Source organism: Syngnathoides biaculeatus, chromosome 12, assembly GCF_019802595.1.
Source record: "Syngnathoides biaculeatus isolate LvHL_M chromosome 12, ASM1980259v1, whole genome shotgun sequence".
Taxonomy (NCBI): domain Eukaryota; kingdom Metazoa; phylum Chordata; class Actinopteri; order Syngnathiformes; family Syngnathidae; genus Syngnathoides; species Syngnathoides biaculeatus.
In genome coordinates, this window is record NC_084651.1 from 6,118,609 (window position 1) to 6,144,037 (window position 25,429).

The 25,429-nt window shown below is 44.6% G+C and overlaps 1 protein-coding gene across 2 annotated transcripts in view; it reads right to left on the reverse strand.

Moving 5' to 3' along the window:
* Positions 1-19,111, reverse strand: part of neurl1ab (neuralized E3 ubiquitin protein ligase 1Ab) — a 40,514-nt gene extending 21,403 nt beyond the window's left edge. The window contains exons 1-3 of one of the 2 annotated variants that reach the window (XM_061836780.1): positions 18,978-19,111; positions 9,833-10,203; positions 7,316-7,637 (exon numbers count right to left, since the gene is read on the reverse strand). In XM_061836780.1, coding sequence (XP_061692764.1) covers positions 7,316-7,637; positions 9,833-10,203; positions 18,978-19,083 — 799 coding nt within the window. In that variant the 5' untranslated portion in view covers positions 19,084-19,111. Of the gene's footprint in view, positions 1-7,315; positions 7,638-9,832; positions 10,204-13,852; positions 14,128-18,977 lie in introns of those variants that run through there. The other variant, XM_061836781.1, reaches the window with a different exon arrangement.
* Positions 19,112-25,429: the final 6,318 nt, after the last annotated feature.

Consider the following 25,429-nt stretch of genomic DNA (forward strand, 5'->3'; position numbering starts at 1 on the left):
ACGACTTTGCATGTCGTTACGATGCAACTGAAACGCACACTTTGTTGTTGTTGGAGGCTCGGGATTGAGCACAGCAAGTCTGAGCAGCATTTTTCTATACGCGTCCCGAGCAAAGGAAAGATATGACGGCCATCAGCAATCACAATAGCTTAGATACAGCGTATATATTGCCTTTCAAAGGAACCAAAGATGCTTAACAATAACTAATTAAAATGTTGAGTATGTTGTGAGTGCTGTTAGCAGAGGTGTAGCTGCCATTAGCTCGTAGCAGATTAGCAGTTAGCATTGGACATCAGCTTGACAGCAAATGGCAGCATAACGGAAGCTTCCGGGCCAGGACCGGGAGGCGGGTGAGGCTTTGCTGGAGAAAAGCAATCTGGTCAACTTTTAAAGATGATGTAGCAAGAAGTAGAGATGGCTCAAGAATCATTTGCCTCATACAATGTTCTTCTTCTACCGATATACTCACGCTCTCGCCTCTGGACATGTCCAAACCACCGAAGTCTGCTCTCTCTGACCTTGTGTCCAAAACATCTAACTTTGGCTGTCGCTCGAATGAGCTCATTTCTAATCCTATCCAATCTGTCCACACCAAGCGAGAACCTCAACATCTTCATTTCTGCTACCTCCAGTTCTGCTTCCTGTTGTTTCTTCAGGGGCACCGTCTCTAAGCCGCACATCATGGCCAGCCTCGCCACTCTTTGATAAACTTTGCGCTTCATCCTAGCGGAGACTCTTCTGCCACATAGAACACCAGACACCTTCCGGCGACTGTTCCATCCCACTTGGACCCGTTTCTTCACTTCCTCACCACACTCACCATTGCTCTGGATTGTTGACCCCAAGTATTGGAAGTCGTCCACAAATTCGAGTAGTTTTTTTTTTTTTTGCAAAACTGACTACAGCATTCTTCATACCTGCCAACAAGTTGACCAAATGTTGTGTCAGACCGCTCTATATTGAAAACACTTTTATCCCCGAAACAAACACATGACAGGCTCAAGTAATCCCTTATTGACACGCGAAACAATAAGCAATCTGACGCCAACGAACACAAACAGAAGCACAGCCCAACGTTGTTGGGTTGACCTCATATACGTTTGTGCGCCACATCATATCTGACTCATTTATCTCTATGATCCAGTTTAGAGTCCAGGTGACAACAATAGCGTGCTGCCATATTTGCGGTGGTGCTAGGCGATCCTCGTGCTAACAAAACAAATGTGCAGTTGAACGACCAAAGACACAAAATTATTGGGTCACTGTCTCAAAAAGCAAGCAAGGGGTCAGACGAAACATCGCATTGCATTACCGAGATTTGATTTGTTGCCCTGTCAAAACGTACGGTGGGACCTTTCAATCGTAATAGCGGACCGTGGCAGGTTTATGGACGTTTATAACCGTTTTAACCGCTCCGTCCATAAAATGTTTAAAAGTGGTGTAAATTTAACAATGCGTTTATTGTTGCGGGTGGAGAGATCGACCGCATTATAATTAGAAGTTAGGCCACAGTTTGTTCCTCTTGTGCTGAGCTGAAAAAAGGGGAACTCAAGGACTCCCAGTCAGCAGCTATCAAAGCTGGTCACTTTTATAACGACTATTGAGGAAGACTATCTATAAACAAGAGAAAATGCATTTTTTTTTCTAGAAATGCATGTTAATGATGAACTGAAGTGCAGCACAATTAGTCAATATGTTGCGATATAGAATGAACTCCAGAATATGATCAATGGAACCTTTTAAAATGCATTATAGAAGGAATAGCATGAGAAATGCTAACATGCTAACAGGCTATAGCTGTTCCACCCAAAAACATTCACGAGCGAACTTCCAGCCCTTGTCTACCGGGTCATCATCCAAACAATTGGGAGTTACTGGACAAGAAATAAAAAATGAAAAAAATACAGCAGAAAAATACGCTTCTCTAGCTTCAATATAAAGACGCACGTTGTCACCTCTGCCTTCATCATCCGAGAGCTAAGAAAGGCACGTTTGAGTTCTTCTCTACAGTCCAAGAGAAACAAGGTGATTTCAACCTTGCGGATCACCGGCACTGAGACGGTGATCAAGTGACTCAAACACCACCTCAAGTCAACAAACTCCCAGCTGAGTTTCTTGCATCCATCAAAAGACGCGGTTGATTTACCGGTCTTATGTAACTTGGCAGGAATCCATCATGCGTGTACGAACCGGCGTGGTCTTTCGAGACTGTTAGACAAACAATCGCAGCCTGACAAAATGTACTTTACTTTTTGCCACAACGAGAATGTGGAATATTCCCAAGTGGGCCAGTTTAGGGGATGGAACTGAAAGTAGCTTGTGACCTAATTCACAGAACCTTTCCAAACTACAAGTGACAAAAGTGTTTTTCATTGTTAACACCTGTTCATTAGATGAGCGTAATGTGGTCGGGACAGATTACGGCCGTTGAGAGGTCGGCGATGGGGCCGCCAGCCAGCCGTCAGCAAAACGTGGAATATTATGTTTCACCTTCCCGGGTGCTAGACTGACTTACAACCTCTGGAGCCTGGAAGAGAAAACCTGCCCAAGTCTTTGGCAGACTATGCACAAGGGCGGATTTGAGAGGGAAGTCAACTATTTAGGGTTAGTCCACTCAAAATCAGCACATGAGCAGACAGCGTGCAAACATTAGAATCCAGTGGACGGCAGAACGGGTGCAGACAGAAAACCGCGGCACTTTGCGTCTTTTGTGACTTAAGCAAACAGGAGATTTGTAGATTATAAAGATGAAACCCAACAGAATGGTTCCAACATGTCGTTGTGTCCACAATATTTTTAATTTTTTAAAGAGAAAACCCACGCTAGCACAGAGATAACACGCAAACTCTACACAGAAAACCGCCGAACTGTCAGGCAGACATGCTCACGCTAACCACTTGTCCACTGCGCTCGGTTTAGTGACTCAAACGGCGAAACAAATGTATTAGCATTAGATTTTTTTTTTTGGGTACAATTCTGAAGACAATATCTGCTGTGAAAAAAGATGAGCTGCCCAAAGACTTTCGCACGTTTAGACAGACAGAATATTGCACGAGGGCGTTTTTGCCCAAGTCCATCAAACAAACATGACGGAGAGCACACTCAAAGAGACGCTTTGCAAGACGCTTTGTGTTTCCGCCTAAATGCACAACACGACGGTAGGTTCTGCACAAAAAGCATACGAGGCGCTCTCACCCTGATTGAGTCGGTGATGATGTAAGATACTTCCCCTGCCCCTCCCTCCAAGTCTCAAGTTAGAGTTCTTCGGATGAATTTAGCTTCCTCCGTTACGCAATGACGTCTCCGCTTCCAGGCCAGCTCACTGATCTCAGGTTGTCCCGCGACTCCTTGCATGAGGGGCCAGGAACAAAATTGCTCTTGAACGCCTCCCTAAACACTACACTTTGTCCGGACAGCATTAACGGAGCATATGTAGCATCCATCCATCCATTTTCTTAGCCGCTTATCCTCACATGGGTCACGGCGAGTGCTTGAGCCTATCCCAGCTGTCAACGGGCAGGAGGCGAGGTACACCCTCGACTGGTCACCAGCCACTCGCAGGGCACATCGAGACAAACATCCGCATTCACAATCACACCTAGGGGCAATTTAGAGTGTCCAATTAATGTTGCATGTTTTTGGGATGTGGGAGGAAACCGGAGTGGCCGGAGAAAACCCACGCAGGCACGGGGAGAACATGCAAACTCCACACAGGCGGAGCCGGGATTGAACCCGGGACCTCAGAACTGTGAGGCCACCGTGCCGCCAGCATATGCGCAGTCTTACCAATAATATACGGTTGAGGTGTAAATAAATGTTTTTGACCTCTAGGTCAATGATGACCTTGAGAAGCATCAATAATTAAGCGTCCCGAGTATTTATTTTCGGACAATGCTTGGGTGAAAAAGGATCCTATCAATTGTTGTCTTGTGCAGATGAGAAATAATTGTAAATGGTTGAATTAAAAGGTTGTGAATAGATGTCAATATATGTCTACTCCATATAATTGATTGCAATGCTACTAAAATATTCTTATGAGACATTAAGCATGCTGCATTAACTTCATATTATCCCGTAATTGCTGCTGTATTCATTAAGATTGGCCTCATTTATTCATGTCAGCTCAATTAAAAGCATGTATCTCCAAGTTATTACACATTATAGTATTATAATATATATGTGAGAAAATATTGTAAAAACTCAGCAACGTGGACACATTTGCTTTTAATTGGACCACAAGAATGAATTTGATGTTTTTGGCTGCCTTTTATCTAATCATCTAATACCCGAACTGCTCAACTACTCAATAAACCTTTTTTAAAAAAACATGTAAGTTATATTATAGTCACAAAAACAACAAAGATGACTTTTTTTTGTCTTTGAAAAAAAAAAAAAAAATAGAAGCTTGCTTTTCATTGGGCCATGACAATATGCTTGACATAAGAAAACTTAAGAAATCGGTCAGGATACTTTTGAAAACATTTGCTTGATTAATGTCTCACTAATCCTTGTAAACTTTCTTAGAGCGTATTGGCGCTATTTCATCGGGCGTTGTTGGACCTTTAACTAAGGAGACTTCAAATGCTTTCCCTTGGTGTTCTTTTTCTGACGACTTGGCTCCACGAAGCCCACCCAAAAGTAACTAAGTCCTATCAGTCGCATTCATCTCACATCTCTAATAAAAACCAAGGTCGTTCGAGCCGGGGCCATTCTCTACCCTCCGTAGAGCTCACACACAGCGCCACGCTCCATTTATATCCTCCAAAAACAAACTGCTGCAGACGCAGGCTGATTGTCGGATAGCTTCATCCACAGCAGGTGGAAACCGGGCTTGCTCTCACAGCTGGCGTAGCGTTCGCGTGTGTTCAGCTAGGAGGATGCCAAATGCATCCGCTGATCCGGATAAAACTGGCACAAGTGCACCTTCGAAAACCTTTTTCCAACAAGGATGTGTTTGCTCCCAGGTTAATTATCAGCCTTTTACAGATACTGATTGAAAAATGTATATTATCGCAGTTATGTAAGTTTCAAATATGTGACTTGCTTCGGACTGACTAAAGACTGATGAGAGTGTGTGAGCGAGGCTACAAATGATAGATGGCCACTGACTTAACCTTTGCGTCTGCTGTTTAGAGAATTGATTACCGTTTTCAAATGTTTGTCAGGTTCAGTTTAAAACGGTCTCGTGTAAAAGGCCTCCTGACTTCACGGATTTGAATTCAACTAATTAATTTTCGAAGATGGAGGACTTCATCAATGGCTTGTTTTCACTGACGTCACGTTTTTTGCTGAATTAGCCACACACCATTGCGAGCCGCCATTTAACCTCTCTACCGAACGCTTACCCGGTATGGAAGTCTACGGAATACTCTCGGTTACTGTTTGTATTTTGGGGTTTCACGGGCGTCTCGGGACTCAAGTACACAAGAGAGGACTTGCTAACCATCAGAGAACCTTCTTCTGACTTCTCATCTGACTTTTTGTCGACAACTCTCGACAATTCGATGAAGCTTTTTCCAGAGTTGCTTGTCGGCGCGCTCTTCAAGGCCTCACGGTCCAGTACACAAGTCCGGCTGCGTAAACTGGGACATCGTGTAATCCTTCCGATGAAAGAATTTGGACATTCTGCGGCTCTGTACTTCACGGACTCTTGGCTTTGTGGACGATTGCCCGACGCTTCTATCCCGCTGCCCAGTCTCAACCTCCATCGTGCTGATGTGTCGCCGAGCTAAGCTAACAAGCTTAATCGATACTCTTTTTAGAAGGCCAACATTACAGTTAAGATCATTTTTTGTTAGTCACTTGAAAGATTCGGGAATTTTGTGAAATATTGGATTTGTTTATTCTTTTGTCTTTCTGCCATTGTGGTGAACTAATATACAGGTTTTATTTTTTTGAAAAAAAAAAAAAAAAAGGAATAAATGGAGTTTGACTCAATATATAAAAAAAAAAATATTCCACCGCCTTTCGTTTTCTGTGTTAGCATACAGGTAGGTGCTCCTCCTTTGTGATCTCTATCACATAGGGTAAAAGATCAAGGGCACAATACTGCGTCTTTATGACGCAGTTCTGAGTTCCACGTCTAACAGTCAGTCTGGGCTTGATGTGCTGTCGGTCGTGTTTTCAATAAATGGAGTTACAAACATATTGTCGTCCGCCTAGCCTATGTATGAGTAACGGAGCTCAGGGATCGAAAATGGCCGCTGTTCGAGGCATCCCAACGGGTGACGTCACGTGAAAACAACCCATAGGTTCAACAGGCTTCAAGCCCCCTTTAGTTTCTGTTCCTTGAACTTCCCTCCTTGGTACAGTTCAACTGGATAGGTGTAAATATAGCAACTGGAGCGCAGCAAATGAGACGAGTCCAAAACTTCGAGTTGGTCGAGGTAGAATTCCAAACACATCCTAATGTAAAACCAGAAACGTCTTTTAATGACATGAATAAAACCAGGAGGGACATAAAAAATGCGACAGAAAGCTAATATTACACACAAAGATAGAGATTCAGGGTGCACGTGATGCATAAAGCCTCTTTTTAGGCGCTCTAATGAAGCCACATTGCGATCCAGAGGGTGAGACATTCCACTGGCTTGTCTTGGGGGGGGGGTAAAAAAAAAAAAATCCCCAGCAGACCTGACATCATCAGTCATCTCGGGAATGGCCAACACACTCCACTTGTCCTTGGACAAGAGGTGCAAGCCGGGCATCACCGCAAGGCCAGCCAAACTCCGATAATCGCACTCTGCCGCTGGATAGCAGGAAGCCCACCGTCAGATAGCGCACGCCACTTGCTTTCAACCGCACGGCGAGAAATGAGGTTAAATGGTTTGAACTCCACCGTGGAGGAGCCCCTTCTATTTTTATTTGCAGCGCCGACAGCCCCTATTCTGAGATGAGAAGCAGGAACGTTCTCGGAAAGGGTTATAAATAAGTACTGGAAGAGTTAGACAATGCAGCAGTTGCATTATTTTTGCATTGTTTCCAAAAATTGGACACAGCTGTCCCTGCATATAAACGCTTCTCAAAAAAAAAAACTTACAAGAAGTGAATCAGTGAGAAGATGCCGATCGCAGACGTCTCAATCGCTTGTTTTCTTTCATCCAGCGACCCTTTAAACTGTTAAAAATCCCTTCGGGGAGAGTTCTTTGTGACTAACAAGCGCGGCGTTTACAATCCACCTAATCACCCGCCATCTTTTTCCATTGAATGTGAGGAAGGCGGGAACAGCTGTTCATACGTACGTAGCATCAGATGTTAATGTGTACATGTGTTTCTGTTAAAAAAAACAAAAAAGGTAGTAATGATGTCCACTCACCGAGAAGCTGGACTCCCCTGGTCTTCCCGTAGACGTCGACGAGAGCCCACAATGGAAGGAAGGAGTTGACCTGCCTGAATAACCGCTTGGGGGTGCTTTCGTTGATCCGGTAGAGCACCCGACCCTTCTTGTTCACCCAAAAGGATACGACGGTCTCGGCGTAGAGAAGATCCTCTGGCAGGGGTTTTGCCCAGAAACCGATCTTAGAAGCCAGATCGGGACAAGAATACCTAGGCAGGCTTTTGGAGTTCATCTTGGATGGGTCCTGTGTTGTAAAACCAATGCGTAGAGCACCCTGCCAGACGTAGTTGGTATGCGTGATCTGGAGAAAAATTGGAGCATTGTAAAGCAACGGTTCAAATGAAATCACATCTTGGTGTGATAAGCAACTTGGTAATGCCTTATATATTTTGAAAATCTTAAACTCAGCATGTCCGTTTTCAACAAAGCTGAACCCAGAACGATTGTTTATCAAATCACCCGCACCGCAAACGTTTCCCTATCAAATTGCGATTGCTGTACAAGATGACAGCATTCCTCAACCAGCGAGGTCCACGGTGCTTTCCCTTTTCGAGACATAGATGGCCTGATATGTGAAGTGGAAACTTGTGCTGAGCTGCCTCTTCGGCCAACGCAAATAGAAAAGTGAGAAAACACGAGAGGGCTGAGAAGAGGTGAGAAGACGGGTAGGTGTGAAGGATGATTTTATCTCACGATCTCAATCAAAAAAAATGCCCGCTATTTATCCTAATATCGCAGCATAGAAACACGGAAAAGAAAATCAGTGTTACGACATGCAGCTTGGGTGGTTATATGGGCACATTGGTTCTGGTGATAGATGATCTCATAACCGGATGTAAAACTACGGTACGAATGGGTGGATGGAAAATGGATAGACAATGGGGGAATTGATTAGATGAATGATGATAGATGTGTGTGAATGAGAGGGGTGGAGGAGGAATAGTGAAGCTCCAGGGAGAAGAGATAGCGAGGGTGGACGACTTCAAATACTTGGGGTCGACGATACAGAGCAATGGAGAGTGTGGTAAGGAAGTGAAGAAACGGGCCCAAGCGGGGTGGAACAGTTGGTCGAAGGTGTCTGGTGTTCTATGTTACAGAAGGGTCTCCGCTAGGATGAAGGGGAAAGTTTACAAAACAGTGGTGAGGCCGGCCGTGATGTACGGTTTAGAGACGGTGGCTCTGAAGAAACAACAGGAAGCGGAACTTGAGGTAGCAGAAATGAAGATGCTGAGATTCTCGCTCGGAGTGAACAGGTTGGATAGGATTAGAAATGAGCTCATTAGAGGGACAGCCAAAGCTGGATGTTTTGGAGACAAGATTCGAGAGAGCAGACTTCGATGGTTTGGACATGTTCAGAGGCGAGAGAGTGAGTACATTGGTAGAAGGATGCTGAGGATGGAGCTCCCAGGCAAAAGGGCGAGAGGAAGACCAAAGAGAAGGTTTATGGATGTGGTGAGGGAAGACATGAGGGCAGTTGGGGTTCGAGAGGAAGATGCAGGAGATAGGCTAAGATGGCAAAAGATGACACGCTGTGGCGACCCCTAACGGGACAAGCCGAAAGGAAAAGAAGAATTAGATGAATGATGATAGATGGTTTAACAAAGGGTGGATGAAGACTTGATCGACAAATGGATGGATGATGGTTAAATTGGTCACTGGAGTGTAACGGTGGATGGACTGATAAACGAGAGTTAGGAATGGTTGATGGACAGACGGAACAATCAGTCAACAATTGGGAGATGTATTTGGTTGACGGATGACTAGTTGGGATGAGTGACAGATGGGACACGATGATGAAGATGATATGATAAATGGATACAAGGACTATGGATATTTAATGGATGGAAGGATGAAGGATTTACTGTCTGGTGGATGGATAGATGGGTAAATGGACACGAGACAACCTGAATGCTGATGGATAAATGGACAATTAATAGATTGATAGGGGACATGTAATGGACGATCTGATGGAACAAATGGAGAGATGGACTATGGAAAAGGGAAAACAATGATTGACCAGTCGATGCATGGATGGGTGACAGATGACTAAATTGATAGATTGGGCATAATGAATTTGCTGATAGATGGTTGGACCATAGATGGTTAATGAATTAATGGGTGGGAAACTCGTTAGACAACGCGGGATTGATTGCTTGATGGATGGAAGCGTTTAAGAATTGATAGCTGCTGGATAGACAAATGGATGGCTGGTGGATGAACAGATAAATGGATAGATGATTGGAAAATTGATGGATGGGAGGTGAGGATCTCTGTCCTTGAAAATGGATGGATTATGGATGGATTGGTTGAGAGATGAATAAAAACAATTAGACAAATAGATGGCTGATAGATAAATAGCGAGAAGATGGGTGACATGGATGGGCAAATGGATAACCAAATAGACGGATAAAAAGATGGCAAAAGACTAAGGTCCTAGAGGCAACCAAAGAGATAAAGGTGTGTTCCCATAGTAACATGACAGGTAACGTGGCTCACCTTCAGACGGACAACCTCATTAACAGCCACGCATCTGTCACTAAAGACGATGGCGTTGCAGAAGCTGGCCCTCCTGGTGACGTTCCTCCGCGACTCGTCCATGACAATCTGCGAGCCCTTGGCCGTCGGGTGGAACAGCAGAGGCCGCTCGCCGTGATGGACCCATGGCTGATGGGCCGGCAGGCCTACCTGCTTGCTGTGGTTCGAGGCCACTGGCAAAGTCAAGCTCGGACCCGGGCAGTGCGCAGGCTTGAAGCTGCGGTGCGAGGGGTACGACAGCGGCATGACGGGGACCGAACAGTCGGGGCCGTGCTTGTGATGGAGTGAGCCGGACGGGAGGGAGGTGATGGGAACCGGTCCGTGGAGGAGATCTGCGACGGAAAATTATCGTTAAATCAACACCCGTGTAACTAATACAGTGAAAATGTTTTGGGGGAATACATGATTCACTGACGTTTGGAGGTGTACGCGTCTGTTTTTCTTATGTGAATCAAGACGACTCCCCCTTTGACACCGTTGTGCTTTCCTTGGGGGACCGTTTATCAGTGGGTGTTGCTAAACTCTGTCAACTTTGTTATGAAGAATTCAACTCGTGTTGTAGGCAACATCCTGCTACAATTGGCTTAAGCACAAGTGCTACCATCATGTGATTCGCTGATGCTACTGCTTCCTGATGTGAGGAAAAACTGTGACCTGAGTATAGTACGTCTATGTTCATTGTCCCAGTCGCTTATCCTCACAAGGGCTGGGGCAGAGCCGGTGCCTATCCCAGCTAACTTTGGGCGAAATGCAGACTACAACCTGAACCGGTCATCAGTCAGTCGCAGGGCATATTTCGACACCATCACTGAGCAGGAATTGATCTCACGTTGCCCGCACCAAAGTCAGGCGTGTGTACCACTACATCATCAGTGACCTCTCAGATCCATCTGCCCTTCCTACAATCCACGAGCCAATTGTATGTCCTGCCTCGAACACGAGTGGGATGACAAATAACAGATGCCTGTGAAGCACTTTGAAAATATTTCATGATTAAGAGCTATAGAAATGAGTTTGTCTTGACTTTAAAATTATAATTACGATTAGGCTTTTTTTTTTTTTTTTTTTTTTCAACCATCAAAAGTGTCAACACTGACACCTCATCAACAATCACGAAGGTGACCACGACACATTCAGCCGAACCGAGAAGGAGGAAGACAAATGTTTTCCGTCAAAGCAACGCTTCCTCGTGTTTCGACGCGTGGACTTTCAACACGCTATCCTCGCTTCGCTTGACCTCGGAATGTCGAGAGGTTCGCACCCCAGAGACAAATGATCAATCAACCCGAGACAGCCGGGCATCGGTAACGGCTGATCGGGTGCCACTTCAGACGCATCATCGCCGTTTCTATTCCAGGAGTGTCACGCGGCCGATTAACGTGCAATTTGGACAGTTGACATTTAATCTCCATTAAAACTCGTTGGCCAAGAATCACAATCAACATAGCATTTCTAGTTCTCCTCGCAGACTCTGTCTTCCCCGCAGAACAAGGCTCAATTGTATTGGTCAAAGCCCCGATGAGTACTTCCACCATACCACGTGTGTGATGTCACGTCGTACGTCGTGTCTAGTCGAAAACCAAACACGAGTTTGTCAGCCCAGAATTCAACAGAGGACGTTGTTGTTTAATGTACCAGCAAACACAATGTTGACATGTCTATGTTCGTTCACACAGTTACGGTGAATTCCGCTGTGGTTTCCCCATTAGTGAGCTTTGTACATTTGTGTTTGGTCGAGTGCGAATGCTAATATCGCCAACGTGGCGCGCACTGAGACCGTTTCAGTACTTGGCACTGGCCCGGTTTCAAATGGACTGGAACAGCTGGGTTCACCTTCGCTGAAATGTGAACTCTACTCCGACCAAAAAACACGGAGCAGACAGTGGAAAATTTCTATTGATCCAGTTTCAAAACGACTTTGGTAAAGGTTGATTTACTTCAACCCAACATTACAATGACTAGTGTTAAAATAACAGTTGAAAGGTTTTACCCGGTACAGTCGTCCAACAGAATTATGATTTTATGAGTGCAAATGTGAACGCTGTGTGAACCGAACGTGTGATTTCAAAGGCACCACGGACCAAATGACAAGCGTGAAGATAGCCTGACTGGCTGCCAGTTTAGTTCGCAGTCTCTCAGAAATGTAGTTTAACATGTTGGCTTTGTGTGAAAGGCTGGATTCAAGACATCCCTTCAAAGGTACTTTTAAATGTTCAGATGAAATATGTATTATGCAGCCGCCTATGTAAACAAATAACACTCACCCCCAAACACTTTATTCGCTACGCCTCCACAATCTTAGATGTAACAGCACCGTGCCAATGAGCTCGTTTTACAAAAACGCGCTATCGATCAGTTTGAATTGACCCCGTCAGTGAAGTATTCATTTAAAAACGCGTTTATTATTGTGGTTGTACTCTGCAGCTGTGTACAAATGCACCGCATCAAAGCGCAATCTGGTCCTAACGCGCACGCGGCCGAACGCCGTGCACGATGTTAATTATTGGTTAAAATAATAAATCAGACCGTATCAATCACAAATGAGCATTACTTTTTACAACAGTTCTAGTACTAGATGCCATCACAGTGTACTGGTGTACCTAATGGACTGTCCATCGTGAGTAAATCAGTTCTTAACTTTTGAGGTTCACCTTCAAGATGCAACATAATCACTCCCCTTTGTTTTACATCACTGGGGTGGCGGCGGACTTAAAAATGACAAACACGAAGGGTGAGGTTGGACCCGAAGTGAGTGACGGGCCCTTGAGCACGACAAGAGGATCAAGAAGACCCTGACAGGGATTATTGATATGCGCAGTCTCGGGTTCCAGGAGGATGAGAGTATGCCGTCGAGGGGGCCAAGAATTTCTAAGACAGAACTGATATTGCGACTCAACACCAACACGCCCTCGAGGTGAAATTTGGCAAGGACTGAGTCCATCTGTCCGTCTGCTTCGCAGCTCGGACTGCCGTACAGTCCACATTTATTTCAAGGCAACAGAGAACAAACTGTTGGGTCAACGTCACTATAAAGTATCCTTTGTGTCCTTGTCAGAATTTTACCATCATCATGAATATGTAGAATATTAATGAAACTGTGAGGTCCTACCAAACAATTTACACACTTAGCGCTTCAAAGATGTGAACAAATGTGTTTTCTTCATTTCATTCTCATTCATCCATTTTCAGAGCCGCTTATCCTCACAAGGGCCGCGCGAGTGCTGGAGCCTATCCCAGCTAACACCGACTTCCCACTTAACTGGTCGCCAGTCTGTTGCAGGTTCAGGTTTACGTAATCATATTAAACATTTAGCATGTGGCCCTGAAATTGCTGCCAAATATTTGTTAATTATGGACTCTTTGACATTATGACCAGTATTTTGACTTCCTGCCATGGCGGCTGAAACATTTATGCAGAATATTTACATTTATGTGAAACAATTGTTGGCATTATGTGCAACTCTGTAATACTTGTAGTACCAATTCATGTAAAAAAAAAAAAAAAAAAAAAAACTTGACTAAATAAAAGCATATATACATTTATTTAACATTAACATTAACATTAACAAGTCTTACAGCTTGTAGTGAATAAAAACAGTCCCATGTAACCCTTTGGTTACGTCCCAATAGGAATGCATGATATAAAGCAAGGACGCAACAACAAAGACAATTTGCAAGTGACTAAATAATATCAAGGCAAGGGATTGGGGGAGACAAACTCAAACACATGCTAAGACCGTTTGTGTATATTTATCTTTTGAGTGAAAAGTAAAAACCTGCTTGACAGGAATGTTTCATTTGCAAAGTAATCTTCACTTGTTTTTCTTTTTTTCCAAAGTAGCCTGGAGGACGTTTAAATTACTAGCTAAACAGCTTTGAACCTAAAATGCTACCAAGACTGCAAATACTTTCTAAGAACAATACTTTAAAAAAAAAACAATAAGTGGATTTCAAAATGATCATCCCACGTATTAGACTTACTATTGTGTCTGGTCATCTGGCCCCCCATGGCGGCTGCTGCTGCTGCTGCTAGTGCTGGTGGTAGTTGATGCAAGGTGCGTTCACGGTCTTCTCCACTCGCAATTTAGCGGCGCATCCACGACGATCGCGTCCCACCGCGCGTCCTTGAATGCTTCATTCCGCGCACGCGACCCGTTTTCAACGCGAGCGTGCAACACGCGCGCTCGAGACGACGGTGCACGTCGCGCGCTCGGTTGGCACACGCGAAAAGTCGCACGCGCGAGGCGTGCACACGCCTCACGCGCCCACCGTTTGCGTGAAAGGTGAGAGTGGGGGCGGAGCTTATCGGGAACACACTTTTGAGCGCTTCGTGCAAGAAATAATCTTTTATAAAAATGATTGAAACGGGTGTTTTCTACATTTCGACGCACGTGAGTCAATTTCCACGGAGGAAGAGCCTCAAAATGGAGATGAAGTAAAGATGATGAAACCGAGGTTGTTTCAAGCAACAACATATCTTCAGGTCGCAAAGGAGAGCGTGCCATAGCAACAGGTGGCGCAGTAACTCCTGGCGATTATTTGAGGCATGCAGGAAGTAATTCTAACGATACTGGATGATACATAAACTGAGGCAGCAAAATAAAATCATACTTTGAAACAAAGTTATTTCATAAAAACGATACCGACTGATCGAATTATCAACGTAGGTGCGGCTTGCTTTGTGTGTTGTGTGGATATGTGCCATTTTTTGTTTGTTTTCTTTTAGGTTTGACTTGAAAGCGTTTGTTTTTTTTTTTTTATGCTCGGTGGTGCAGCTGGTAAAGCGTTGGACTCACAGTTCCGAGGTCCCGGATTCAATCCCGGACCCGCCTGTGTGGAGTATGCATGTTCTCTACGTGCCTGCGTGGGTTTTCTCCGGGCACTCCGGTTTCCTCCCATATTCCAAAAACATCCAACATTAACTGGACACTCGAAATTGCCCCTAGGTGTGATTGTGAGTGCGGCTGTTTGTCTCCATGTGCAATTGGGTGGCAACCAGTTCAGGTTGTACCCCGCTTCCTGCCCGTTGACAGCTGGGATAGGCTCCAGCACTCCTCGCGACCCTTGTGAGGATAAGCGGCAAAGAAAATGGATGGATGGATGAAATGAAAGCTTTGATGTCGGACCTCGTAAACTCCAACTGGTCCACGGAATCTTGAGTGAAATGTTTCATGATGCTGAGCCATAAACTGAATAATTCCGCTGACTGACAGAAAAATATGAAAACAAATCACTGGGAAATAGTTGTTACACCCTTAATTTATAATTTTATATTTCCCCCCAAAATCTGCTGCTGGAACACTGTGGAAGTAAATAAGGATTTGAATTTGAAATGCCACAGAAAAAAGGATTTGAATTTGAAATGTAAAGTGATTGCATTTTCAATAGTTGTATTTCAGTGTAACTTTTCAATGTTAACAATTCAACTGAGTACAATTCACTGTCTCAAATGCGCTGTCTGAAATTCAACCGGCTACAATTTGGTGTCTAAAACTGACTGTCTGTGCCACCAGCCAGGGTTACTTAAGGTCCGAACCAAACAGCCAGCCAATCCAGTTACGCTTTCTTAGTATGTGACGTCACGTGACTAAGAAAGCGTAACTGCGATTGGCTGGGCGTTCGGTTCTGACCTGAAGTAACCCTGCCAGGTGGCACAGACGGTGAATTTCAGACAGCGAATTGCAGCCGGTCGAATTGTTAACATTGAAAAGTTACACTGAAATACATCCATCCATTTTCTTTGCCGCTTATCCTCACGAGGCTCACGGGGAGCGCTGGAGCCTATCCCAGCCGTCAACGGGCAGGAGGCGCGGTCCACCCTGAACTGGTTGCCAGCCAATCGCAGGGCACTTAGAGACAAACAGTCGCACTCACAATCACACCTACGGGCAATTTAGAGTGTCCAAATAATGTCGCATGTTTTTGGAATGTGGGAGGAAACCGGGGTGCCCACCCGGAGGAAACCCACGCAGGCACGGGGGAGAACATGCAAACTCCACACAGGCGGGGCCGGGATCGAATCTGGTTCCTCAGAACTGTGAGGCCATCACTTTACCAGCTGACCCACCGTGACGCCCACTGAAATCCAACTATTGAAAATGTGATCACTTTACATATCAAATTCAAATCCTGGTGGGAAATATGTACTTCCAGAGAACACCCCTCAAAAACAAACACACACAAATGGACAGTGGCATTTCCAAGAACTGGACATCCTTTTATGACTGATGAAAAGGCGAGAAGAAAAGATTCTGATTCTGAAGAAAACTGGCCAGAGGCTTTTGTCAAGGTGTAAACCTCCTCGAACATCCAAATTTATCTCGAGTTAACCATTTAAAATGTGCGGAGCGACACTGAACATCATCTGAAATGTGATTGGTTAATTGCGAACAGTTTGATTATCATTTCCCATGACAGGGGCCCAAAAAAACTGACGCAGTCTGACAGAGGATACTCGACGACTTCCGTGCGGACGTGATTGGCTCGAGGCCGCGCGCCGAAAATAAAACGGTGAAACAACAACGCTCTGCGTGAATTGTTTTAATGGGAGCGTTCATTGCTGGTGGTTGAAAGTCATTCTCTCTTTCTGCGAACGGCTGCGGTACGGTATCCCAAACGCTTGAATAAAATGGTTGACTTCAAAAGACATTTCATACTTTGTTAACGCTCGGCGCGATGGTCGTCGACCCCCCCCCCCCCCCCCCGGCAGGCTCCTTGCAGGAATCCATCTGCCTTGTGGCCTCGACGATTACGTAACGCGCGTGCCGCCTCAGCGGCAAGAGCGCTTTTAGATACGAACCGATTGCGGCTGTCGAGAATGCGGGAGGAAATCGGACGGCGGACACGCTGATCTGGATTTGCACTGCCGTGGTCCATATTCGGAAAAGAATCAGTCCGTTCTTGCTCTGACAAAAGGAACGGAAATCAGTTCAGAAAAATCCCGACGAGAAATAATGAGACATGGATCGATTTTCGAGCTTTCAGAAAAAATAAACCTCCCCCCGCTCATATGATACCAAAGCAACCATTTATCAATTTTCTTAGCCGCTTATCCTCGTAAGGGTCGCAGAGTGCTGGAGCTTATCTCAGCTGTCAAGGGGCAGGAGGCGGGGTACACCCTGAACTGGTTGCTAGCCAATCGCAGGGTACATCGAGACAAACAGCCGCACTCACAATCGCACCTAGGGGCAATTTAGAGTGCACGGAGAAAACCCACCCAGGCACTGGGAGAACATGCAAACTCCACACAGGCGGGTCCGGGATTGAACCCGGGACCTCACAGCTGGGAGGCCAATGCTTTCCAGCTGCTCCACCGTGCCGCCTGATGCCAAAGCAATTTTCAAAATTTAGAATACGTGATAGGAAATGCGAATTTAGTGTGATAATTCAGCTTCACCACTTTTTTTTCCATTTTTTTTAAAAGGTCATAAATCATCAAGGCCAACAGCGATGATGATTTTTGGGTGCAATTATCCCTGCACTCTCTCTCTCTCTCTCTCTCTCTCTCTCTCTCTCTCTCTCCATCCATCTAATCAGTTGTTAACTACGAGAGCGCCGAACAGAACCCAGGCGCGATGACAAGTCTGACAGGTTACACAGATGTTATTTCACTTGGACTGAAAACGATAAAAGGAGAAAATACAGAAAATTTATCATTTAACACCTAAATCATGAATGACACATCAAGACAGGCCGGGGATTCGCATTCAATTACGTCACAAAAAAAAAAAAAAAAAACAACAACGGCGGAACGCTTTTCCGGTAAAGTGTACAGCTACATTATTATTTTCGATGGACAGATTAACGACTGTTATTCAAAATGTGCTTGTGAATAAGACTTGGCAGGAAAAGCAGTTTTGACAGCGAGTTGTGACATTGCCAACTGCAGGCTCGACAGGCACGGCGGTGTGTTTTTATTCATCCAGGTCCACGTGACCAGGGAATGTTTGACATTTGCCCAAAGGTTCGACCAAAACAGCGACTGCAGAAAATGAGCGCCCCCCCCACCCCCCCACCCCCGTGCCTGCCGTGTCAGAAATTTCCAGGAACGACTACTTTAGACACGGCGACCTCGGCAACGAGGCTCACGTTTCGCACCGATTTCGATGTTGAAAAGCCTCCAACCTCTCACTCAAAGGTCTGAAAGCGCTGTGGGCAAAACGCCACGCCTCCTGCAACTGTTGATTCTTTGTAGCAGGGCGCCTGGCGCTGCAGCTGACTGGTAGGGTATGGGGGGTGTCTCGTGTGTGTGTGAGTGTGCGTGTGGTGGTGGTGGTGGTGGTGGTGGTGGGGGGGGTGTTTCCTGTGCCACTATGCTGACAGCTGGTCATAACGTACGTACGCACCGCGACTCTCGCCGGACAAAAAAACACCATTGAACTGTGTAAATAGTCACAACACAAGGGCGTCAGATGATCTTCACTTGGGGGGCATCAGCGAGACTCTGATCCCATATGTTTGTCCCCAGGAAGCAAAAAGAAAAAAATTACTTGATTCATTATATGCCAAAGGAACTCTTATTTTCCCACCGAAAATAAGGTCGCAGGGTGAATTCAACCGTTAACAAGCTCTTCTTCTTCTTCTTCTTCTTTTCCTGCGTGTCATCTGAGCCTATCTCGTGCATCTTCCTCTCTAACACCCACAGTCTTCAAGTCCTCCCTAAGAACATCCGTCAACCTTTTCTTTGGTCTTCCTCTCACTCTCTCTCCCTTGGCAGCTCCACCCTCAGCACCCTTTTTACCAAAATACTCAACTCTCTCGCCTCTGGACATGTCCAAACCACCGAAGTCTGCTCTCTCTGACCTTGTGTCCAAAACATCTAACTTTGGCTGTCCCTCGAATGAGCTCATTTCTAATCCTATCCAACCTGGTCACTCCGAGCGAGAACCTCAACATCTTCATTTCCGTTCCCTCGAGTTCTGCTTCCTGTTGTCTCTTCAGTGCCACCGTCTGTAATCCATACGGCCTCACCACTGTTTTATAAACTTTCCCCTTCATCCTAGCGGAGACTCCTCTGTCACATGGAACACCAGACACCTTCCGCCAACTGTTCCACCCAGCTTGGACCAGTTTCTTCACTTCCTTACCACACTCACCATTGCTCCACCGTCTCTCTGTATTGTTGACCCCAAGCATTTGAAGTCATCCACCCTCGCCATCTCTTCTCCCTGGAGCTTCACTCCTCCTCCTCCGCCGCTCTCATTCATCCACATATATTCCGTTTTATTTCGGCTAATCTTCATTCCTCTCCTTTCCAGTGTGTGCCTCCATCTTTCTGTTAACAAGAAAACACGTTCAAAAACAAAGAACTGAAGTTTTTTTTTTCTTTTTTATGGGTCATGTTCAGGATTCCTAAATACATACAGTACACTTTCATCATCATACAGAAACGAGCTCGTACGTTTCCAGGCATGATGAAGTTCCCCAAAAGGTGATTCATTTTTGCAAAGGCAGATTTCTATGTAGCTCCATGTTGAACACTTGCACCAAATGCTGTAAGCCTTCAACCTTATTACCCGATCGAACGGATCCAGTTTCACTTTTGATTCACATTTGTTCAAAGGGATTAGACGTTTGAGCTGAGGGTTACTTAAGGTCAGATATAATTAGACAGAAATACAAGGGCTGTGTGATTTATCGGGGTCTTCAATGTTCCAAAGACTGGAACAGAAGACTCATCATACAGCTGAGGGTGTTATATTTAGCTATACAGTATATTGATACTTTTTCTGTGCGTACGCTTCAATAGTCACTTTGCTTTATTGTAAGGAAGCGCAAAACAATCCCTTGACTTGTGTCATCACCTGCCGTGCATGACTTGACAACTTTTATCATTTACTCCTTCATCTTTTCTTTCCAATCAACATTTTATACCTACACGGAAACAAGTTGTGCGTCATTGGTCGGTCCGCATGCCTTTCGGAGCAAGTCACTCATCTGTGTTAACACCCGAAAGGTGGACTGTCTGTCAATTTTAAGGACAATTAAGACAGTGTACAAAAGAACAGAGTGAAAAGCTAAATTTAAGTCAAAATAACTTCCAAACTTTTGTTTTCCCTTGCTATGGTTGAGTTGTTTGATCAAATCTAAAGAACATTTACATCGGTCATCATGCTGTGCTCGTCTCGCATATATATATATATATATATATATATATATATATATATGTATAAATTGTATTTTCAGAAGAAGGATTTTTCATCTCATCTCTATTTTTAATGAATGCAAAAAGGTGAGCCTGAGCTTTATTTACATTTTTAAGTGCCCACGGCCTGAGATAAGCGGGGCTCTTCAATCAGGTCTCGGCTCTAGCTGTGCCGTTCCGCATTTCAGAATCAGAATCAGCTTGATTGGCCAAGTGCGTAAAAACACACAAGGATTTTTTTTCTCCGGCAGTCGGTGCTGCTATGGTACGACGTTTAGAACCACGAACTGTCTCAGCAACTCTTGTGACAGGCCGCACTTCCTCAGAAGCCGCAAGAAGTACCTGTACATCCTTTGCTGGGCTTTTTTGAGGATGGAGTTGATGTTCGTCTCCCACTTCAGGTCCTCTGAGACTGTAATTCACAAGAACTTGAAGGTCTTGACGGTTGACACAAGATAGTTGGACAGGGTCAGGGGCAACTGTGGTGAAGGATGCCTCCCGAAGTCCGCAATCATGTCTTCAGAGACATTTCAGCTCATCATTTGCAACTCTTAAATTGTTAATTGGATTGTATGACGGCGAGAGGCTGGCGATCGGTGCAGACTGCATACCATACCTAGTGCCCAAAGTCTTGAGTCTTGGCGGGTGACGATTTTCTTTTTTTTGTCGCTATGAATTGCCGTAAGTTGTAATTAATGTTTACTTTTACATAAGTTTTACAGTTCTTTTGTTGTCGTTAACCTGTATAAATTCAAGAGAGAGAAACATGAACCTCCGAGCTGTAAACCCGACACGCTACCCACTAGGCCAGCGCCATGCCATATGCATTACACTGACGCAATATTTTAGACGTGCATACCACTAGCATTACAAGCCTTTTGCACAGTATATTACGGTGTCGTACACTGCAGCTGTTTGCACTATCACCCATTGTTAGTGTTCTATTCTAAACTGTTTAGACCAATATCGCGCCTGCAAAGTGAGCGGCCCACACTGTGTCGGAATGCGAACCGGCGCAAGGTGTAAACAAACCGTGAATAAAGCGTGTTTATAATAAAATGTGACATTTATCATCAGTAACTATTTAAGCGTACCCATCGGGCTTGGCTCGAATGCATAATTAAAGCGCTTGGCGTAAATTTATAAGGACGTGTTGACAACACAGTCGCTTCCTGTCTTGGTGTGTTTAATAGGTGGAGTGTCATGATCCCGGCATACTGCTACAGACACTGCTTTTTTGTTGTTGTTATAATTCCTTGTACAGGGACTCAATTATCATCGTGTATATCAATGCAGGCCCCAAAGAATTATATTGATTTTCAAACACGGGAACCCTTATGATTTTAAATATATAACATGATAAAGCTCCCCCATTTCCCCTGTAAGCTCATTATAATTTATTTCTGCCTACTCCATAGCATGAACCCAACTGATATTTAATCTCATGTTGATACATGACTCCTTTAATTTCTTTTCACATCATTTTTGCCAGTTACGTCTCTGTGCTCAGATGTTACAAATTCCTGCATTGCAGTCTTTCCACTCAGACACAAATCATTAGAACCCCAAAACGGGGATGAAGAGGCCAAAAAATGTCCTCACAATGACGAGTTTACAAGATAGTTAAGTACACAAACAATAAAGTTTGGTACATTGTGTAACTACTGGCAAATGCTACTGGAAAGCATATTTCTACGATCAGCAGATTTATCATTGCAGGGCCACAATTTTCGGCCTACAATCTAAAGACCAGTAGAAGCGATCTTTTATTATTATTATTATTATTAATTACACCCCTCACATTTTTATAAATATTTCGTTATCTTTTCATGGGACAGCATTAAAGATATGATCCTTCGCGACAATGTAAAGTAATCAATGTAGAGCTTGTATAAAAGTATTAATTTACTGTCCCCTCAAAATAACTAATGTCTAAAACTCTGGGAACAAAAGTGAGTACACCCTTAAATGAAAATGTCTAAATTGGCCCAAATTAGTCATTTCCCTTCACCGGAGTCAGTTGTGAATGAGCAGCCGGTGCGTTTATATTGATGTTATCGCTCTCACGCGCTCTCATTCTGATCACTGGAAGTTCCAAATGGCACCTCACGGTAAACTGTTCCGAGGGCTTGGAAAAAGGATCTGAAAATAAGAGAGAGAGAGAGAGAGAGAGATGGCCTTGGCTAAAATAAAATTGCCAACACCCGGAAACTGAGCTCAAGCACGCTGGCCAAGACCGTACAGTGAATTCAACAGGACTGGTTCCACTCAGAACAGGCGTCGGCATGGTCATCCAAAGAAATTGAGTGCATGCACTCGGCGTCGTATGCGGAGGCTGTATTTGGAAAACGTGTGTGAGTGCTGCCAACACTCGGTCGAAGGGGTCGGGGGTTAGCCTGTCAAGCGCCATCTTAGAAGGCAGCCTCTTTTAAAGACCAGAAAACAAGAACGAAGACAAAAAAACGAGAAGTTTGTGCAAGACAAGCCGATGAAGGACTTGGGTTGATGGAACCACGTCCTGCGGTCTGATGAGGCCTAGGCTACGTTCACAAAGATGCGCCACAAAACGGCAACAGCGGACAAAGCAGCAGGAAAAAAGTTGTTGGTGAAAAGAAACCGATAAATGTAAAAAAATATTGGCTTTGGTCGGACCAAATTCTTGACATCGTCACAAACGCGTCACGGTGAGACCTCTGCGAGGGACTATTTAATTCTGTAAACACGCCGCCGAGCAGTTTTCCCCAAGGCGCATTGTGACATCCGTCATCAAAGTACGATGTTCAATTTGAGTATTCGCCAAGCAAAATTTGTTCCAAGATCCAATTCCTCAGCGTTAAGAACTATTATAAAGAATAAAAGACAGTAGAGTATAAGCGGTCCAAGCGATCAGCCGTCAAGGTCGGGATGTTCCTCCTCATCGAGTAACAGCTGTGACAGAGCCTTGGCACAATTGTCGTGTCCCACAATCGTGACCTCCACCGCAGCAGAGGACACACTGATGACGCCGTCAGTCACACGAACACGTTGCTCACTTTGGCCTCGCAACTGGCAAACGCACCAAAAAGTGATTTGACGGCGTACAGTAATACTGGTGACGTACAGTATGTCCTGATATTCTCACAGCAAGTGTGTCCTAACTTGTGCCTATGACAGTCTTGATGTGTTTAGAAAAAAAATAGTCAAAAATAATATAAGCTACTCATAATAATTTGGGATTTTTGTTTTACCTTTTCAACTTAATTTGAGCTTCTGTTAACTTTTGAATGTCCTCCTGTGAAATAATTTGGTACTTTTTGCACAATTTGCTGGCCTCGAACACTGAGTCACAGGGCAAAATTCACAACAGCAGGTGTTCTTTTATTTTTTTCAACTTTAAAAGGAAGTCCACGTCTCGACTTCCACTCTTTCTGTACCTCCGTTGCCTGCGACTGATGACACGCAAAGCTCAGTGGACTTTGAGGACAAAGGGTCTAATAGCGAGATTCTGTTGAGCAGTTGTTTGGTGTCTTGGTCTAATGACGTCACAATGTGAACGGCATGATCGGGAGGACTGTTTTAAATACTTATTTCAATGGAAACGGGAAATCTATTGATCAAACACCCGTTGTTGATTTTTACCTTTCAGCTACTTGTTGGAGAACCGCAAAACATTAAACAATCGCGCATTAAAATTCCCAGAAGATTGTAGTGCATTTTGGGTTCATTTGGGAATTTCACCTGCAGCATTGTGACCAGGGGTTATCACATCTGCCTCACAGTTCTTAAGTTCACGGTTCGAATTTCAGCGCGCCTTTCTTGTGTGGAGTTTGCATGTTCTCCCCGTCCGTCCATCGGAACGTGAGTTTGGCGAACCCCAAGTGAACAAAAAAAACAAGTAAAATAAAATAAAAAATACTTGCATCTAACATGCATGTTGGGTATTGGTATTATGCATAAACCTAAGCAGTAGATAATGGACGGATGGATAGTAGGTACCAAAACCTAACCCCTAACCTAGACAATTGTACCACAAAAATAGATGCATCCGTTTTGTCATTGGATTGGGCAGGTGTACCCAACGTTGTGTCCTTTGGGTTTACTCCATTCAGCAGAAACGACGTTCGGTTGCGGAGTATCGATCGGTGCGGCGGAAGCAGATGTGGCGTCAGCGAGGTGAAGGCCACGCACCGTAACAGCTGGCTGACAGCTCGCCTCCCCCCCCCCCCCCCAATACAAATGAGCTTCTCCGGCATCCTCCTGCTCCCTCGCTTCTTCCTTCTACTACTACGACGGTACCGCTGCTCGCACGTCACTGTTAGTTAAACATGCTAGCGTCGGATTAATGTTGATACTTTTTCTCTCCGCCTTTTCCGTGTCTGGGATTTTCCATGACCGTGTCCATTATTGGTTACAATTTGGCATGAGGCTGTGCAGTGTCTGCCTCTCAATTCTTTTGGTCTTTCTTTTCCATTTGTTGTGTCAAACAGATGCTCCATCACACGCTTGCACGCTCGGCTGAGTTAGTACGAAGACGGCCAAAGATATGAGCTATCAACTGTCACCGTGAAGCCCTCACGAGTGCGTGTCGTGTGTGTTTTCTGCTTGTGTATCAACACCCACTACATGGGAAAGTTGCAAATTTGTTGGAGGGTTTGCGAATTGCGCCACAACACGGTGACCCGTTGTAAACTCTAATGAAGGCGTCGGGAACCTTTTCGACAGACACCCACAAATGCCAAATATTTCAAAAATCTAATTCCAAAAGAGCCATATAGTATTTTAAAAACTGAGTACAGGTGTATTTGCGCATTTATGTAAGACCAACACTTTTAGAGTACAAAAAAGTCTCAGAATTATTTTAAGTAATATTATTACGCTGTTGCTCACCAATGATGCCAAAAGTACTTCGTACCATTAATGCGACAGCTAGTACTGCACGGTTTTCCCGATGGCTTTGGAGTTCATACATTGTCAGATTAATTAATAAATAAAATTAATTGTCGAAAGGGCTTACATAATTACTGGTTCCGACACGGTCGACGTTAGACCCTTCTGAGCCTGTGGACATCGACTAACACGCAAAAACTACGGCAACCCCACTAGGACAAACTGTCTCTGCGTCATTTGCGTTGCGGCCCACAACAAACTACGGCAACTCCACCAGGACAAACCTTCTCTGCGCGGCAGGAATCACATGTACAGTATGTCGTTATGAGGGCTCCGCGAGCCATTTGCGACCACCGAAAGAGCCAGGTATGGCTCGCGAGCCACAGCTTCCAGACCCCTGCTATGCAATGTGATGCAATGCAAGAGCTGAAGCTGAAGATGAAAAATATGTTGTTTATATTTTAGATGAAATTTCACAGGGCACTAATTAAAATGAATAGAAATACAAACCCACCTCAACGCGACATGGCATATGTAATTTTTTTTTT